A 19271-nucleotide genomic window follows, 5' to 3' on the forward strand; every position below is an offset into this window, starting at 1 on the left:
TCCCCAGTCTCTGACCCTCTCCTGTACCATGTCCCCAGTCTCTGACCCTCTCCTATACCATGTCCCCAGTCTCTGACCCTCTCCTATACCATGTCCCCAGTCTCTGACCCTCTCCTGTACCATGTCCCCAGTCTCTGACCCTCTCCTATACCATGTCCCCAGTCTCTGACCCTCTCCTATACCATGTCCCCAGTCTCTGACCCTCTCCTATACCATGTCCCCAGTCTCTGACCCTCTCCTGTACCCTGTCCCCAGTCTCTGACCCTCTCCTATACCATGTCCCCAGTCTCTGACCCTCTCCTATACCATGTCCCCAGTCTCTGACCCTCTCCTATACCATGTCCCCAGTCTCTGACCCTCTCCTGTACCATGTCCCCAGTCTCTGACCCTCTCCTATACCATGTCCCCAGTCTCTGACCCTCTCCTATACCATGTCCCCAGTCTCTGACCCTCTCCTATACCATGTCCCCAGTCTCTGACCCTCTCCTATACCATGTCCCCAGTCTCTGACCCTCTCCTGTACCATGTCCCCAGTCTCTGACCCTCTCCTGTACCATGTCCCCAGTCTCTGACCCTCTCCTGTACCCTGTCTGCAGTCTCCGACCCTCTCCTGTACCCTGTCTGCAGTCTCCGACCCTCTCCTGTACCCTGTCGGCAGTCTCCGACCCTCTCCTGTACCCTGTCGGCAGTCTCTGACCCTCTCCTGTACCCTGTCGGCAGTCTCTGACCCTCTCCTGTACCCTGTCGGCAGTCTCTGACCCTCTCCTGTACCCTGTCGGCAGTCTCTGACCCCCTCTTGTACCCTGTCGGCAGTCTCTGACCCTCTCCTGTACCCTGTCGGCAGTCTCTGACCCTCTCCTGTACCCTGTCCCCAGTCTCTGACCCTCTCCTGTACCCTGTCTGCAGTCTCTGACCCTCTCCTGTACCCTGTCGGCAGTCTCCGACCCTCTCCTGTACCCTGTCGGCAGTCTCCGACCCTCTCCTGTACCCTGACGGCAGTCTCCGACCCTCTCCTGTACCCTGTCGGCAGTCTCTGACCCTCTCCTGTACCCTGTCGGCAGTCTCTGACCCTCTCCTGTAGTACGTTTTGCAGTCACTGACCCTTTCCTGTAGTATTTCTGCAATAAAGGGGGGCTACAGGTATGTTGGGTGGTGAGGGAAGGGGGCTGTGGGTACAGTGGATGGTAAAGCAAGGGAGGCTGCCGGCACAGTAGATGATGAGGAAAGGGGTCCCAGATGCAGTGGGTGGGGATGAAAGACATGCCTAGGCACAAGTGATGGTTAAGGCGGGCCTGTAAAGAAAAGTTTTATGTATAATTCAGGGCAAGGGGCTTCATAATCCAGAGCCCACCAAAATCTTCAGCACAAGGCCCACGATGCTCATAATCCAGGCTGAACGGTCGCACTTGCAATTGGCCCTGGTGTTCACAGTGAAATAATTAAAACTGACAGATTGTCACACAATACACACTGGGATCTGTGATCAAAGAGTGTGTTGTGCTATTATTTAATGACACTTCACAAAGCCATGCAGGGTATGTTTTTTTTTTTATTTTTTGGGGGGGGGGGGGGGGGTGCAAGTAGCTGGTCTTGCCTAGGGTGCAAAATAGTCTAGCACCGGCCCTGACTAAAGTCCTATGGTTTTTCGGTACACACGATCGGACTTTTTGACAACATGCAAATTAGCTGTTTTAAGGCAACATGCGACTGTGTGTACGCTCCATCGGACAAACATTTTCGGTTTTCATCTGACTTTTTTTGGCTGTGCGAACGGACAAACTTTCCAGCAACAAAAGTCCGATGCTCAGACACGCATGCTCAGAACCAATGCAAAAGATCAGACAACAATACAGAAGTTGACCAAAGGGTGGCGGTAAAGAGCATAAAAACCACGTGATTTGGTGAAAGTTGGCTGAAAAAGTCCTGCCGTGTGTATGCAATACAAGTTCACGGCCAACGCCCCTTTGTACAGAAATCCACGGGAAAGTTTGTACAAAGTTCGATCGTGTGTATGAGGCTTATGTGTGCTGCTGGACTGGAGGTGTTTGTGATCCTCTCTCTCTCTGCTACCACCCAGGTGGTAGGAGTTTGTTTAGCATAGCGAGCCTCGAGAACTGAAGAAAGAGCGTGTGAATAACCTGGGGGGGGCAATTGCCTCCTGTAGCAATGCAACTGCTTGCATGTGATTGGATAGTCTTTGCAAAGTCAAGGTTCACCTCATTTACTAAGCTCTGAAGCAACTCCTGCCTTTAGTATATCAACTAAATATAACGTAAAATGAGATAGATTTGTGGGCTGTGATCTCTGTATTTATCGGTGATGTCAGGGGCGGACTGACAATTCATGGGGCCCCCGGGCACTAGAATATCATGGGGCCCCCCTGTGTCCCTGCCACACTGCCCACATTACATATGTTGGTCTCTACCCCCTTTACCTGCAGAGGCAGCAGCTGAGGATGTACACATGCTGTGGCAGGAATTTTACCTCCTGTGGGATGGGGGCAGAGAGGGGCCACCCGGGATGGGAGCAGAGAGGGGCCAACCGGGATGGGAGCAGAGAGGGGCCACCCGGGATGGGAGCAGAGAGGGGCCACCCGGGATGGGAGCAGAGAGGGGCCACCCCGGGATGGGAGCAGAGAGGGGCCATCCGGGATTGGAGCAGAGAGGGGCCACCCGGGATGGGGGCAGAGAGGGGCCACCTGGGATGGGGGCAGAGAGGGGCCACCCGGGATAGGAGCAGAGAGGGGCCACCCGGGATGGGAGCAGAGAGGGGTTACCCGGGATGGGAGCAGAGAGGGGCCACCCGGGATGGGAGCAGAGAGGGGCCACCCGGGATGGGAGCAGAGAGGGGCCCTTGGGATGGGAGCAGAGAGGGGCCACCCGGGATGGGAGCAGAGAGGGGCCACCCGGGATGGGAGCAGAGAGGGGCCACCCTGGATGGGAGCAGAGAGGGACCCCTGGGATGGGAGCAGAGAGGGACCCTTGGGATGGGGGCAGAGAGGGGCCCCTGGGATGGGAGTAGAGAGGGACCCTTGGGATGGGGGCAAGTGGCAACTCTTTGCTTTAGCAGTGCCTGAGTGCCCTAATGGTCAGTCTGCCCCTGGGTAATGGTAAAAACAAAACACATCCAAAAAAATGTAACATAAAATGAGTTGTACGTGTGTGCTGTGATCTCTGTAATCACCAGTGATGGTAAAAACACAACATAAAATACACCCCAAAAAAAAACAAAAGTAACATAAAATGAGTTCAGATTATGCACTGAATCGACTTACCGGTCTGTACAGAACAGTCTGCAGATCTGAGACAAACTTCCTAATACAATTCAGCATTTAAAGCGTTGACAGATTTCGCTTTCCTGTAATCTACATGGCTTCCCAGAAATCTCGTCACATTGCTTCATCCTGGTCAAGAGAAAGTAAATAGATCTCAGTAATGTGGAATCGCCACCCCCTGTGTAGAAATTCGCAGCTGATTGACTGTTTGATATACAGTTGTGCTAATATTGTGTAGCACTAAAAAAAAAAAAAAGTTTGGGACTTAAAATGAGGCACGGGTTTGCGCCTCCATCCCGTTATTTGGCAAAATAGAAAGGAAATTGGGACTTTAACCACTTCAATACCGGGGGGGGCACTTAAACACCTTCCTGCCCAGACCAATTTTGAGCTTTCAGCTCTGTCACACTTTGAATGACAATTGCGCGGTCATGCTACACTGTACCCAAATGAAATTTTTATCATTTTTTTCCCACAAATAGAGCTTTCTTTTGGTGGTATTTGATCACCTCTACGGTTTTTATTTTTTGCGCTACAAATAAAAAAATACCGAAAATTTAGAAAAAAAAATGTTTTCAGTTTCAAAACTTTGTAAATAAGTACGTTTTCTCCTTCACTGATGGGCACTGATAAGGCGGCACTGATGGGCACCAATGAAGTGGCACTGATGAGGTGGCATTGATGTACACTGATAGGCGGCACTGATAGGCGACACGGATGGGCGACACGGATGGACACTGATAGGTAGCACAAATTGGCACTGATAGCTGGCACGGATTGGCATGGATGGGCGGCAGAGATGGGCATGGATAGGCGGCACAGATGGGCATGGATAGGTGGCACAGATGGGCATGGATGGGCACTGATAGGCAGCACAGGTGGGCACTGATAGGCAGCACAGGTGGGCACTCAAAGGCGGCACAGGTGGGCACTCATAGGCGGCACAGGTGGGCACTCATAGGCGGCACAGGTGGGCACTCATAGGCGGAATTGGTGTTATACTGTACTAATGGATGCCAATCAGTGCCAAACAATAATGCATGCCAATCAGTGATGCCCATTGTGGGCACTGATTGGCATCCATTGTGGGCACTGATTGGCATCCATTGTGCTGACTGGCATCCATGGTGGTCTAGGGAGGATTACCTTTTCCCTGGTGGTCTGGTGGCGTCCCTGGTGGTCCAGTGTGGGCATCCTCGGGGGGGCTGTGCTGATAATCGATCAGCACTGACCCCCCCCCCCGTCAGAGGAGCAGCCGATCGGCTCTCCACTACTCGCGTCTGACAGACGTGAGTGAGGAAAAGCCGATCACCGGCTCTTCCCATTTACACTGTGATCAGCCGTGATTGGACACGGCTGATCATGTGGTAAAGAGTCTGAGGACGTCATATGACGTCCGGTCAGGATTATGAAACCACTTTGCCACCGTCAATTTGGTTAAAATTTGGTTAAAATGAAGCGGCTGAAGTGTGGAGGTCAAGGAAAAAATAATTTAATTGAATTCATAATAATGTATGATACAGAGTAAATCCATATATATACATACATACATGTACAATTATTGGGCACAAAATATGTTTATGAAGACATCAAGGTGTATGTAAAGACACATCAAGTCAAAAAGCATATGTAAACAGTAAATAGTGTGTAGGGCAGTGATGGCGAACCTTGGCACCCCAGATGTTTTGTAACTACATTTCCCATGATGCTCATACACTTTGCATTGTAGTTGAGCATCATGGGAAATGTAGTTCCAAAACATCTGGGGTGCCAAGGTTAGCCAGCACTGGTGTAGGGCAACAGCATAGCCTAAAAGTGCCTCAGGGCGACATATCCGGTACCTATGTTTATAATCGCATAGTGTAAACATAAATGTACTGAATTAATATTGGTAACAACGTCAGGACGTAGTAAATATCACTGTAGCATCCAATGTGGCTCGACGCGTTTCATGGATGCGTCTCCACTCATCAGGAGCAGATGCGACAGATTCCTGTAAAATGTATAGATATAGTAAACCACACTCTGTATAGAGGGGAGTAGATACAGTACATAAAGTGCTTTCAAAAGAGATTAACCAAGCATATCTACCATCCCCGGCAGCGAACGCAGCAAACAGCGACTGGCCCATGGTGAGTCGGAGGCACAGATCGCCCCCCCCCCCCCCCCCCCGGGAGCTGAGGCGGTGTATTTGGGCAACGGATGTAGTGAAAAGATGCCTGGGTGTGAAGATGAATTCCATGTACTGACAGTGCTGGTATATGGATCATCAAATAGACGTATCCAAAACCGAATGTGTAAATGAGCGTTAAGTGAACATGTAATAGGGAGATATTAATGAACTAAAAGTGGTTATAAATGTGTGGGGTGAATATAATAGATCTGCAAAAATATAATGATAATGAGAAATGGTGTATGGGAATAAAAGTGTCTGAAAAAAAATAAAATGTGGGAAGGGTGTCAGAACAATGTGAGTGTGAACTAGATGTGTAAACATATATGTAGGTTGCGGTGTGCCTGCAAAGGTATGATAAAGATAAGAGATGTGGTGAAAGTGTGGGGTGTGTGATAAGTGAGCCTAAGTGGAAGGAGTGCTGAGTAATGTCTAGGAGGGTAGAAACATAAGACAAGCGAGTGTGTAGTGTAATGATAATAAACTAAAATAAAAGTGGTGGGCAAACAACAACATAAAAGTGACAACCAAAGTGAACCCAGGCAGGGCTGGACTGGGACAGAAATTTGGCCCTGGACTTCATCCAGACCGGCCCACTTACATTTTGAGTGTCCCATCACCAGCCCCCTTACAACAGAGTGCCCCATCAGCACCCCCTTACATCAGAGTGTCCCATTACCAGCCCCCTTACAACAGAGTGTCCCATCAGCACCTCCTTACATCAGAGTGTCCCATTACCAGCCTCCTTACATCAGAGTGTCCCATTACCAGCCCCCTTACACCAGAGTGTCCCATCACCAGCCCCCTTACATCAGAGTGTCCCATCAACACCCCCTTACATCAGAGTGTCCCATCAGCACCCCCTTACATCAGAGTGTCCCATCAGCACCCCCTTACATCAGAGTGTCCCATCAACACCCCCTTACATCAGAGTGTCCCATCAGCACCCCCTTACATCAGAGTGTCCCATCAGCAGCCCCTTTACATCAGAGTGTCCCATCAGCAGCCCCCTTACAACAGAGTGTCCCATCAGCACCCCCTTACATCACAGTGTCCCATCAGCACCCCCTTACATCAGAGTGTCCCATCAGCACCCCCTTACATCAGAGTGTCCCATCAGCAGCCCCCTTACATCAGAGTGTCCCATCACCAGCCCCCTAACATCAGAGTGTCCCATCAGCAGCCCCCTTACATCAGAGTGTCCCATCAGCAGCCCCCTTACATCAGAGTGTCCCATCAGCACCCCCTTACATCAGAGTGTCCCATCACCAGCCCCCTTACATCAGAGTGTCCCATCACCAGCCCCCTTACATCAGAGTGTCCCATCACCAGCCCCCTTACATCAGAGTGTCCCATCAGCAGCGCCTTTACATCAGAGTGTCCCATCATCAGCCCCTTTACATCAGAGTGTCCCATCAGCAGCCCCTTTACATCAGAGTGTCCCATCAGCAGCCCCTTTACATCAGAGTGTCCCATCACCAGTCCCCTTACATCAGAGTGTCCCATCACCAGTCCCCTTACATCAGAGTGTCCCATCAGCAGCCCCCTTACATCAGAGTGTCCCATCAGCACCCCCTTACATCAGAGTGTCCCATCACCAGCCCCCTTACATCAGAGTGTCCCATCAGCAGCCCCCTTACATCAGAGTGTCCCATCAGCACCCCCTTACATCAGAGTGTCCCATCACCAGCCCCCTTACATCAGAGTGTCCCATCACCAGCCCCCTTACATCAGAGTGGCCCACTGAGCCATCGGCCCACTGGGAAACTCCCGGTAGTCCCAATGGCCAGTACATGCCTGAACCCAGGACCCAAATTGCACCTACCTGAGTGCTGTAAGCCATGCAACACCCAGTAAAAAATCAACTGATGTGCAGGAACCACAGGAGGAGACCGGCTGTGTAAACAGCCATCTCCGACTCTGGGAAAGCCCAAATACAAGCCACCAGCACCACGTGCGTGAGCCGAGGGGGGGGGGGGATGGGCGCCGACAGTAGAGCAGATGGAACCGCCCAGTGATTGGCGCCGACCACCGCCCCCGTTAAGGCCACACAGATGGTATTTACAGCGTCAGCATGATGACGCAAAAAACAGCGTGACGCACATGACGCGCAGAACGTGGCGCCGATGCACGAAGGGACAACCACCCGAACCTCCCGGATATAAAAAATTATATGTACAGGGAGGAGGGGGGAGGAGCCCAAAATGTGCATCGCAGCTCCCATAGGTGAGGAAAATAGGCCACCAACACCACCAGGGTTGCCAGCAGCCCAATGCAAATCACCACCAGAGACATAGACATGCATCATTTAAAGGACATGAGTATTCATGTATAACCATAGGACTTGTACCGGAGATGTCATATATTATATACTTAGAATTGTTGTCAACATACACCAATAAGCCAAGTGTGTTCTTGGCTATACCAGATGTGCATGGCCCTGTGGGGCATATGGACATCTGAAAAATGACCCTAACACATGGATAGCAGGGGGAACACTGCTAATCCAATTCTCCAACCGCTCCCATCCCTATAACAATGAACAATGGACAGTTTGGAACTTTAAATGAGGCACTCACATTGTTCTAACACCCTTCCCATTTTTTTTATTTTTTATTTTTTCAGACACTTTTATTCCCATACACTATTTCCCATTATCATTATATTTTTGCAGATCTATTATATTCACCCCACTCATTTATAACCACTTTTATTTTATTAATATCTCCTTATGACATGTTCACTTAATGCTCATTTACACAATGCTGGTATATTGATCCATATACCAGCACTGTCAGTACATGGAATTCATCTTCACACCCAGGCATTTTTTCACTACATCCGTTGCCCAAATATGCCGCCTCAGCTCCCGGGGGGGGGGGGGGGGCGATCTGTGCTTCCGACTCACCATGGGCCAGTCGCTGTTTGCTGCGTTCGCTGCCGGAGATGGTAGATATGTTTGGTTAATCACTTTTGAAAGCACTTTATGTACTGTATCTACTCCCCTCTATACAGAGTGTGGTTTACTATATCTATACATTTTACAGGAATCTGTCGCATCTGCTCCTGATGAGTGGAGACACATCCACGAAACGCGTCGAGCCACATTGGATGCTACAGTGATATTTACTACGTCCTGACGTTGTTACCAATATTAATTCAGTACATTTACGTTTACACTATGCGATTATAAACATAGGTACAGGATGTCGCCCTGAGGCACTTTTAGGCTATGCTGTTGCCCTACACACTATTTACTGTTTACATATGCTTTTTGACTTGATGTGTCTTTACATACACCTTGATGTCTTCATAAACATACTTTGTGCTCAATAATTGTACATGTATCTATGTATATATATGGATTTACTTCTGTATCATACATTATTATGAATTCAATTAAATTATTTTTTCCTTGACCTCCACACTTCAGCCGCTTCATTTTAAAGTCCCAATTTCCTTTCCATTTTGCCAAATAACGGGATGGAGGCGCTAACCCGTGCCTCATTTAAAGTCCCAAACTGTCTATTTTTTTAGTGCTACACAATATTAGCACAACTGTATATCAAACAGGTAGGTAGGTTCAGTAAAAAAAAGAAAAAAAATACACAAAAGTTCATTTTATCACACACACACACACAATATATCACCCAACCTTTGGTAAAATATAAAAGACGAGGCTCTGTTGAGTAGATATATATATGCCAAACATGCCAAACACAATGGATCATGTGTGTGTGAGTGATCAACTGGGGGGGGGGGGGGGTAAAAAAACTTCCATTAGGGAGCGAATGGTCAGCTGAGCACAGGTAAACAGTCATTTCAGAAGGCTGTACTCCATTGGTTGTAGTATTTATGTCCCAGGCAGGGAAAGGGTTAAACCTATAGGTATGAGCTGAAACAAAGACGCTCAAAGCAAAACATGTGCAAAAAATGTGTGTTGCAGAAACAAGACGCAAAATGTCTGAAGACATCAGCTGCGAATTTCTACACAGGGGGTGTCGATTCCACATTACTGAGATCTATTTACTTTCACTTCACCAGGATGAAGCAATGTGACGAGATTTCTGGGAAGCCACGTAGATTACAGGAAAGCCAAACGCTTTAAATGCTGAATTGTATTAGGAAGTTTGTCTCAGATCTACAGGCAGTTCTGTAGAGTCAGGTAAATCGATTCAGTGCATAATCTGAACTCATTTTATGTTACATTTGTTTTTTTGGGGTGTATTTTATGTTGTGTTTTTACCATCACTGGTGATTACAGAGATCACAGCACACACGTACAACTCATTTTATGTTACATTTTTTTGGATGTGTTTTGTTTTTATCATTACCCAGGGGCAGACTGACCATTAGGGCACTCAGGCACTGCTAAAGCAAAGAGTTGCCACTTGCCCCCATCCCAAGGGCCCCTCTCTGCTCCCATCCCGGGTGGCCCCTCTCTGCTCCCATCCCGGGTGGCCTCTCTCTGCTCCCATCCCGGGTGGCCCCTCTCTGCTCCCATCCCGGGTGGCCCCTCTCTGCTCCCATCCCGGGTGGCCTCTCTCTGCCCCCATCCCGGGTGGCCCCTCTCTGCTCCCATCCCGGGTGGCCCTTCTCTGCTCCCATCCCGGGTGGCCCTTCTCTGCTCCCATCCCGGGTGGCCCCTCTCTGCTCCCATCCCGGGTGGCCCTTCTCTGCTCCCATCCCGGGTGGCCCTTCTCTGCTCCCATCCCGGGTGGCCCTTCTCTGCTCCCATCCCGGGTGGCCCCTCTCTGCTCCCATCCCGGGTGGTCCCTCTCTGCTCCCATCCCAGGTGGTCCCTCTCTGCTCCCATCCCGGGTGGCCCCTCTCTGCCCCCATCCCGGGTGGCCCCTCTCTGCCCCTATCCCGGGTGGCCCCTCTCTGCTCCCATCCCGGGTGGCCCTTCTCTACTCCCATCCCGGGTGGCCCTTCTCTGCTCCCATCCCGGGTGGCCCCTCTCTGCTCCCATCCCGGGTGGTCCCTCTCTGCTCCCATCCCGGGTGGTCCCTCTCTGCTCCCATCCCGGGTGGTCCCTCTCTGCTCCCATCCCGGGTGGCCCCTCTCTGCCCCCATCCTGGGTGGCCCCTCTCTGCTCCCATCCCGGGTGGCCCCTCTCTGCCCCCATCCTGGGTGTCCCCTCTCTGCTTCCATCCCGGGTGGCCCCTCTCTGCCCCTATTCCGGGTGGCCCCTCTCTGCCCCCATCCCGGGTGGCCCATCACTGCTCCCATCCCGGGTGGCCCCTCTCTGCTCCCATCCCGGGTGGCCCCTCTCTGCTCCCATCCCGGGTGGCCCCTCTCTGCTCCCATCCCGGGTGGCCCCTCTCTGCTCCCATCCCGGGTGGCCCCTCTCTGTCCCCATCCCGGGTGGCCCCTCTCTGCCCCCATCCCGGGTGGCCCCTCTCTGCCCCCATCCCACAGGGGGTAAAATTCCTGCCACGGCATGTGTACATCCTCAGCTGCTGCCTCTGCAGCTAAAGGGGGTAGAGACCAACATATGTAATGTGGGCAGTGTGGCAGGGACACAGGGGGGCCCCATGATATTCTAGTGCCCGGGGGCCCCATGAATTGTCAGTCCGCCCCTGACATCATCGATAAATACAGAGATCACAGCCCACAAATATATCTAATTTTACGTTACATTTGGTTGATATACTAAAGGCAGGAGATGCTTCAGAGCTTAGTAAATGAGGTGAACCTTGACTTTGCAAAGACTATCCAATCACATGCAAGCAGTTGCATTGCTACAGGAGGCAATTGCCCCTCCCCCCCCCCCAGGTTATTCACATGCTCTTTCTTCAGTCCTCGAGGCTCGCTATGCTAAACAAACTCCTACCACCTGGGTGGTAGCAGAGAGAGAGAGGATCACAAACACCTCCAGTCCAGCAGCACACATAAGCCTCATACACACGATCAAACTTTGTACAAACTTTCCCTTGGATTTTTGTACAAAGGGCGTCGGCCATGGACTTGTATTGCATACACACAGCAGGACTTTTTCAGCCAACTATCACCAAATCACGTGGTTTGTCTGCTCTTTACCGCCACCCTTTGGTCAACTTCTGTATTGTTGTCTGATCTTTTGCATTGGTTCTGAGCATGCGTGTCTGAGCATCGGACTTTTGTTACCGGAAAGTAGGGATGAGCTTCGTGTTCGTGTCGAACATACGTTCGACTCGAACATCGGCTGTTCGCCCGTTCGGCGAATTCCGAACATTATGGGCCGTTCGCGCCAAATTCGTGTAGCGCTCACGGCCCACAATGCATTGCGTCATCGCAGTGCATTGCTGGCTCATGATTGGCCAAGCATGCACTGTGACCCCGCATGCTTGGCCAATCACAGCGCCAGCAGCGAGGAGAGCCATGATTGGCCACAGGCAGGATGCCTGTGGCCAATCATAGCTCAGGCTGTGTAGTACACGCCCCACACTATATAAGGCCGCCAGCGCGGCGGCCTTGTGTAGTGTGTTGGCGTCTGAAGCAGTTAGTGGGTGTTCTGTGTACCTTCAACACAGTACACACCGATCGTTATCGGCCGATTTTCGATCTTGCTCTTCTGTAGTGGTTGTTGTCTGCGTGCCCTGACCGCAGTATACACCGCTATATTCACCTCACCTATATAGCTAGTGATCTATCTTTTATAATAGAGCTTGCAGTCAGTAGTGTTAGGAGCTTGTGCGTGCTGTCTGCGTGCTCTGTACCCAGTACATACCACTATATCCACCTACATAGCTCTTCTCTATTTGAGCCCACTTGCCATCTGCAGGAGTTATTGGAAGTTGTGTGTGCCTCCAGCACAGCATACATCTGTATATACCCCTTTATCTCTGGTGTTCTATAATAAAGGCATCTGCAGGAGTTAGTGGGTGTTTTGTGCCTCCAGCACAATATACACCTGTATCTACCCTTTATTGCTGTTCTCTAATAGAGCCATCTGCAGGGCTTAGTGGGTGTTGTGTGCCTCCATTACAGTATACCCCTTTATCTCTGGTGTTCTATAGAAAAGGCATCTGCAGGAGTTAGTGGGTGTTGTGTGCCTCCAGCACAATATACACTACCCAACTGCTGTTTTACCCAACTCCCATCAGGCCATTACCATGTCTGGAAGGCCAGCAAGGAGAGGCAGACAGGCGTGAGCCCATAAAAGAGGGCAAGCAGGCTCTGTGTCTAGAGACAACAGTGCTGGTCGTGGACGCGGTGCATTGTCATCAGCACGTGGCCATGGGACATGCTTGTCCTTCTTTTCGGCAGCTGGACATGTTGAACCGCAACATGCCAATGACTTGGTAGAGTGGATGACCAAGCCCTCTTCATCCTCCTCATCCTCTCTCACCCAGTCTCAGGGTACTAGCAAAGCAGCTGCCAATGCATCGTCTTCCCTCCTCTCAATGTCATCATCAGTGACTCCTTCCCTAGACCCACCACGTCCTCCTGAGGAGTCTCCTGAACTCTTTGAGCACAGTGTTGGGTACATGCTCCAGGAGGATGCCCAGCGTTTTGAAGGCTCTGATGATGATACCCAGCTAGAGGAAGGCAGTAGCGTGAGCGCAGAGAAAGGGGATGCTCAAGAAGGACAGCAATCTGGCAGTCATGTTCCACAAGCTGCAGCATACTGCCAGGTTTGCTACAGCGATGAAGAGGGAGGGGATGATGAGGGCACTGACTCCACGTGGGTGCCTGGTAGGAGAGAGGAGGAGGAGGAGGCACATCTCCAATGAGTCAGGATGCCCTCCGGGGGCCAGCTTAGGGGCAACACACCCACTGAATCACACCGCAGAACTCCGCCTGTGCAGGGCGCTGCCTCTGTGCGTTATTCAAAAAGTTCTTTGGTGTGGGCCTTTTTTGAGACGAGTGCATCAGATCGCACCGCTGCTATTTGCAACATATGTCTCAAGCGTATCTCGTGTGGCCAAAACATCAGCTGCTTGGGCACCACATGCTTGACCAGACATATGTTGACCTGCCATGCAGCTCGTTGGCAAGCGTACCTCAAAGACCCACACCAAAGAACAAAGCGGACCTCTCCTTGCTCCTCATCAGCTGGCATCTCCAACCCCACTAGACCTTCAGTCCTCTCTGAAACCTGCTCTGAGAGGAATGAAGGTGTAGAATTAGGTGTGTCACAGCCAAGTGCTTCCGGGAATTCTGCTAGCGGTACACCCACGTCCGATTATAGCAGGCAAATGTCCCTGCCCCAGCTGCTGGACCGGCAAAAGAAGTTCACTCCCAGCCATCCACATGCCCAGCGGTTGAATGCTAGCTTGGCTAAATTTCTAGCACTTCAACTGCTGCCTTTTCAGTTGGTAGACTCGGCCCCCTTCCGTGAGTTTGTACAATGGAACGGAAGGCGATTCCGGCTCTCTACCGGCATGTGGAAGGCAATGTCCTTGCCTCGCTGGACAGGGCGGTCAGCGGTAAGGTGCATATTACCGCTGACTCATGGTCCAGCAGGCATGGACAGGGACGTTACCTGTCTTTCACGGCCCATTGGGTCACTCTTCTGGCAGCTGGGAAGGATGCAGGACAAGGTGCAGTAGTGTTGGAGGTTGTTCCACCATCATGCCTCCAAAATGCTACTACTGGTTGTGACACACCTATCTCCTCCACCCCCTCCTCTTCTTTTTCCTCCATGGCCTCTTCCAGTGCTTTGTCCTCAGAAACCAGCAGTACTCTGTAGGCGTTCCAGGGGCTACGCAAGTATGCAGGCAAAACGATGCCATGCCGTGCTTACGCTGGTTTGTTTGGGGGACAGGAGCCACACTGGGGCAGATGTTTTGTCAGCTCTGCAGGGGCAGGCCGAGAGGTGGTTGACGCCACGCCAGCTTAAGCCAGGAATGGTGGTTTGAGACAATGGCACCAACCTCCTCTCCGCCCTCCGACAGGGACAACTGACCCATGTGCCCTGTGTGTCTCACGTCCTTAACCTGGTGGTGCAGGGGTTCTTAGGCAGGTACCCCGGCTTACAGGATGTCCTGAAGCAGGCCAGGAAAGTCTGTATGCATTTCCGCCAATCATTTAATGCCTGTGCTCGGCTGGCTGAGCTCCAAAAGGAGTTGAACCTGCCCAAGAACCGCCTTATATGTGACATGCCCACCAGGTGGTACTCAATGTTGGCCATGCTGCAGCGGCTGTGCACGCAGCAGAGGGCCATCAATGAGTACCTGTGCGACTACGGCACCAGGACAGGGTCAGGGGAGCTCAGTTTTTTCTCACCACGCCAGTGGGGCATGATCAGGGATGCATGCACTGTCCTGTCACTGTTTGAGGAGGCCACAAGGATGGTGAGCAGTGACAGTGCATGCATCAGTGACACTGTACCTCTTGTCCACCTCTTGGAGCATACGCTGCGTGGAATAATGAGGCACTCCAATTAGAGTATCTGGGTGAGGTTGCAGTGTTGTGGTACCAGTGCCTAAGGCCCAATTTTTCAGCCCCTGTTTAACAGGGGCATGTAATTACAATTCTTGACATAATATTTCACAGCAGGGCCCGTTCCTGCGCCCACTGAGAGGGTTCCCCTTAATATCTGTACAAGACCCAAAGGGGCTGGTAATGGGCAGGGAGGGCTACCCATGCCATTTTTTTCTCAATAATTTTCATCCATATTGCAGGAACCAGATATTACATTAAAACCACAAGCAGTTTTAAATGACTTTTTTTCCTTTAAATGTCATTTTGTGCAGGGACTGTTCTAAACACGGGATACTATAGACACCCCCCCCCCCCCGGCACGATATTTAAAATTTCACTTTTTTTTTTTTCACTTTAATCATCATTAAAATCAGTGCTCCCGAAAAAACTTCAGTTTTAAAAAAATAATTTGGTATTGACCCATGTCCCCTGAGGCCAGGGGCGGATTCAGGGGGGGGCAATGGGTCAATTGCCCCCTCCGAGAATACCGCCAGCGGATGACAGCACGGCCGGTTCCGCGGGTACCCGTGCTGAGTGGACGGGTGAGGGGGGGGGGGGGCAGCTGGGTGGCTTAGGAGGGCTGCTGGCCAATCAGGAAGCCAGCAGACAGGGGAGCAGGGAGATGACATCATCTTTCACTGCCCTGCATCCCTCTAGTTCCGCCCTCACCTTGCAGGAAGCTGTGTGCAGCAGAGAGATTACATCATCTCTCTGCTGCCTATCTTCACTCTGGACTCAACAAAAGACCACCTTAGCAGAAAAGTGACACAGTAGGTGACAATACGCAATGTGTGGCAGGCTACGTGGCAAGTGCCAATCCGCAATGTGTGGCAGACTACGTGGCAAGTGGCAATCCGCAATGTGTGGCAGACTACGTGGCAAGTGGCAATCCGCAATGTGTGGCAGACTACGTGGCAAGTGGCAATCCGCAATGTGTGGCAGACTACGTGGCAAGTGGCAATCCGCAATGTGTGGCAGACTACGTGGCAAGCCGCAATGTGTGTCAGACTACGTGGCAAGTGGCAATCCGCAATGTGTGGCAGGTGACGTGGCAAGTGACAATCCGCAATGTGTTGCAGGCTATGTGGCAAGTGGCAATCCACAATGTGTGGCAGACTACATGGCAAGTGGCAATCTGCAATGTGTGGCAGGCTACGTGGCAAGTGGCAATCCGCAATGTGTGGCAGGTGATGTGGCAAGTGACAATCCGCAATGTGTGGCAGGCTACGTGGCAAGTGGCAATCCGCAATGTGTGGCAGGCAACGTGGCAAGTGACAATCCACATTGTGTGGCAGGTGACGTGGTAAGTGACAATCCCCAATGTGTGGCAGGTGATGTGGCAAGTGGCAATCCGCAATGTGTGGCAGGTGATGTGGCAAGTGACAATCCGCAATGTGTGGCAGGCTACGTGGCAAGTGAAAATCCTCAATGTGTGGCAGGCAACGTGGCAAGTGACAATCCGCAATGTGTGGCAGGTGACGTGGCAAGTGACAATCCCCAATGTGTGGCAGGTGATGTGGCAAGTGGCAATCCGCAATGTGTGGCAGGCAACGTGGCAAGTGGCAATCCGCAATGTGTGGCAGGTGACGTGGCAAGTGGCAATCCGCAATGTGTGGCAGGCTACGTGGCAGTCCGCATCTGGTGGCAGGTGACGTGGCAAGTGACAATCCGCAATGTGTGGCAGGTGACGTGGCAAGTGACAATCCGCAATGTGTGGCAGGCTACGTTGCAAGTGGCAATCCACAATGTGTGGCAGGTGAGGTGGCAAGTAACAATCCGCATTTGGTGACAAGTGACGTGGCAAGTGACAATCCGCATTTGGTGGCAGGCGACGTGGCAAATGATACCCTCGGGGCTCCCACTGATTCTGTATTATGGTGAGTTGAACCATTTTATTTTATATTACAATGTATTAATAGAAATAATGCGCTTCATCCTGACACCATAACAACCATGGTGCCATAATGATTGAAGCGCCAATACCAGCCATTTCCCATATAAATTGCCCCCAAAAAAACATATTTTATAGCAGTGCCCCTCCCGAGACTGGACTCTGGATCCGCCCCTGCAATAGTGAAAGTGAAAACCAGCATATATAAACAGTAAGAAGAGTTTGTTTCTTTCACTTCACAGATCCACTGCTGCTGATCAGATGGAGGGTGAGTACAGCTGCAACATTTCATTCTACACAGGATACAATGTTAGACTGGCCATACACCTATAGATTATCTGCAGATTTTATATGGTCAGTTTGAAAAAGTGGAACAGATTCCTCCATCTACGCTGAACTGTGTGGATGGAGTAATCTCCCACTGGCCCAAGCAACACCTGAATATTCTGATTGGGTGTAGATGTAACGACATATTCCGCGACCCATCGCAGTTTGCTATGGAAGTGACGTTCCGTCGCCACCATCTTGCTACACCCCACACTCCAGAGTAAGGATACACTAAGAAGGGGTAAAGCGGACATGTTGTTACATCCACCGGTGTTTTGCATTTTACACGTATTTATAACAGTAAAGTCAGTTTCTATAGTGAAATACGGGACTTACAACTCTGTCCGACTACTTAGATGTTGAATTTTAAAAGCAGCGACCTTCTGTCAGATTTGTAAACCTGTCAGATGAGCCGGGATGCCCCCTGCTTTCAAAATTCAACATCCAAGTAGTCAGACGGAGTTGTAAGTCCCGTATTTTACTGTTATAAATACGTGTAGAATGCAAAACTCCGGTGGGTGTAACAAGATGTCCGCTTTCCCTCCTTCTTAGTGTATCCTTACTGTGGAGGAGTGTAGGGTGTAGCAAGATGGCGGCGACGGAACGTCACTTCCGTAGCAAACTGCGATGGGTCGCGGAATATGTCGTTACACAGGCATTGTTTAGGTTGAGAGCCAGCGGGGCCGATTAGCAAGATACTGAAGGTCGGGCCGGTGGGAGATTCCTCCATCCACACAGTTTAGCGAACATGGAGAAATCTGTTGCACTTTTTCCATCTAACCATAGAAAATCTGCAGATAATCTATAGGTGTATGGCCAACTCTTCATCATCTATTACTATCATTCTTCTCTCATTAGCAGGACAATTCAGACTGCACGGGGGGTAAATTCACTAAAGGAAAATAGACTGAGCATTTTAAATAAGCAGACGCTCTGCTGACATCCATCATCCAATCGTGTGCAAGCAAATGTGCTGTTTTTTTAATTTTTTTAATTATTTTCCTTGCATGTGATTGGGTGTTCTTTGCAAAGTGAAGCTTCGCCTTGTTTACTAAGGCTGGATTCACACCTATGGCATTTTTTGTGCTTTTTTTTTTTTGCATTTTGCCCTACAGAACGTGCTCCGTAGGAAATCATGTTATATCTGCAAAATGCAAAAAGCAATAAAAATGCCATAGGTGTGAATCCGACCTAAGCTCTGGAGCAATTGCACTCTGCAAAGTGCATGGGTATTTCGCCTTTAGTAAATCAACCCCCATAAACCACACCCATTTTCCATCGGTATCCGCCCCTTAGTGGAGCACGCCTTATTTCAAGCTGCACTCATATTTATAATGAATATCCATTTTGCATTAATATCTACCCTTTAGTGAGTCGTGTATTATGTAAAGCCACACCCATATTTACAATAAACCACACTTTTTTTTTTTTTATTGGTATCCACCCCTTTTTTGGTCATGCATGATAGAGACCAATGGGAAAATGCGTGTGGTTTGTTGTGAGTATGGGTGTGGCTTGACATATTACATGACCCATTAAGGAATGGATGGCAATGAAAAATGGGTGTGGTTTGTTGTGAGTGTGGGTGTGGCTTGACATAATACTTGACCCACCAAGGAATGGATGGCAATGAAAAATGGTGGAGACCAACAAAAAAACAGATGTGGTTTATTATGAGTGTGGCTTTTAATAATGCATGACCCACAAAGGGGTGGATACCGATAGAAAATGGGTGTGGTTTATTATAAATATGGGTGTAGCTTGAGATAATGCATGACTGATTAAGGGGGGGATACCAATGAAAAATGGGTGTGGTTTATTATAAAAATGGGTGTAGCTTGAGATAATGCATGACTGATTAAGGGGAGGGGGGGATACCAATGGAAAATGGGTGTGGTTTATTATATATATGGGTGTGGCTTGACCTAATGCCTTGCTCACTAAGGTGTCGGTATCTATGAAATATAATGGGTATTCATTATACATACGGGCATAACTTGACATAATGCATGGCTCACTGAGCAGGTGGTTAATAATAAATATGGGCATGGCTTGGCATCCACACGACCCACTAAGAAAAGTGGGTGTGGTTTAGTATGAATAGGGGTGTGGCGTGACTTGACCCACTAAGGTGTGGATACCAATAGAAAATGGGGGGTGTTTTTTGTTTTTTTTTAAATATGGGCGTAGCTTGA

General features: G+C 50.1%; 1 protein-coding gene across 1 annotated transcript in view; it reads left to right on the forward strand.

The window, feature by feature from the left end:
• The first annotated feature begins 16984 nt into the window (after nt 1-16984).
• LOC143981581 (V-set domain containing T-cell activation inhibitor 1-like) overlaps nt 16985-19271 on the forward strand; it is a 129940-nt gene continuing 127653 nt past the window's right edge. Inside the window, exon 1 of the mRNA XM_077479549.1 lies at nt 16985-17017. Coding sequence (XP_077335675.1) covers nt 17011-17017 — 7 coding nt within the window. The 5' untranslated portion in view covers nt 16985-17010. The remainder of the gene's footprint in view (nt 17018-19271) is intronic.

Source organism: Lithobates pipiens, unplaced genomic scaffold (assembly GCF_037356315.1).
Source record: "Lithobates pipiens isolate NorthernLeopardFrog02 unplaced genomic scaffold, aLitPip1_a1.2 Scaffold_16, whole genome shotgun sequence".
NCBI classification, from domain to species: Eukaryota; Metazoa; Chordata; class Amphibia; order Anura; family Ranidae; genus Lithobates; species Lithobates pipiens.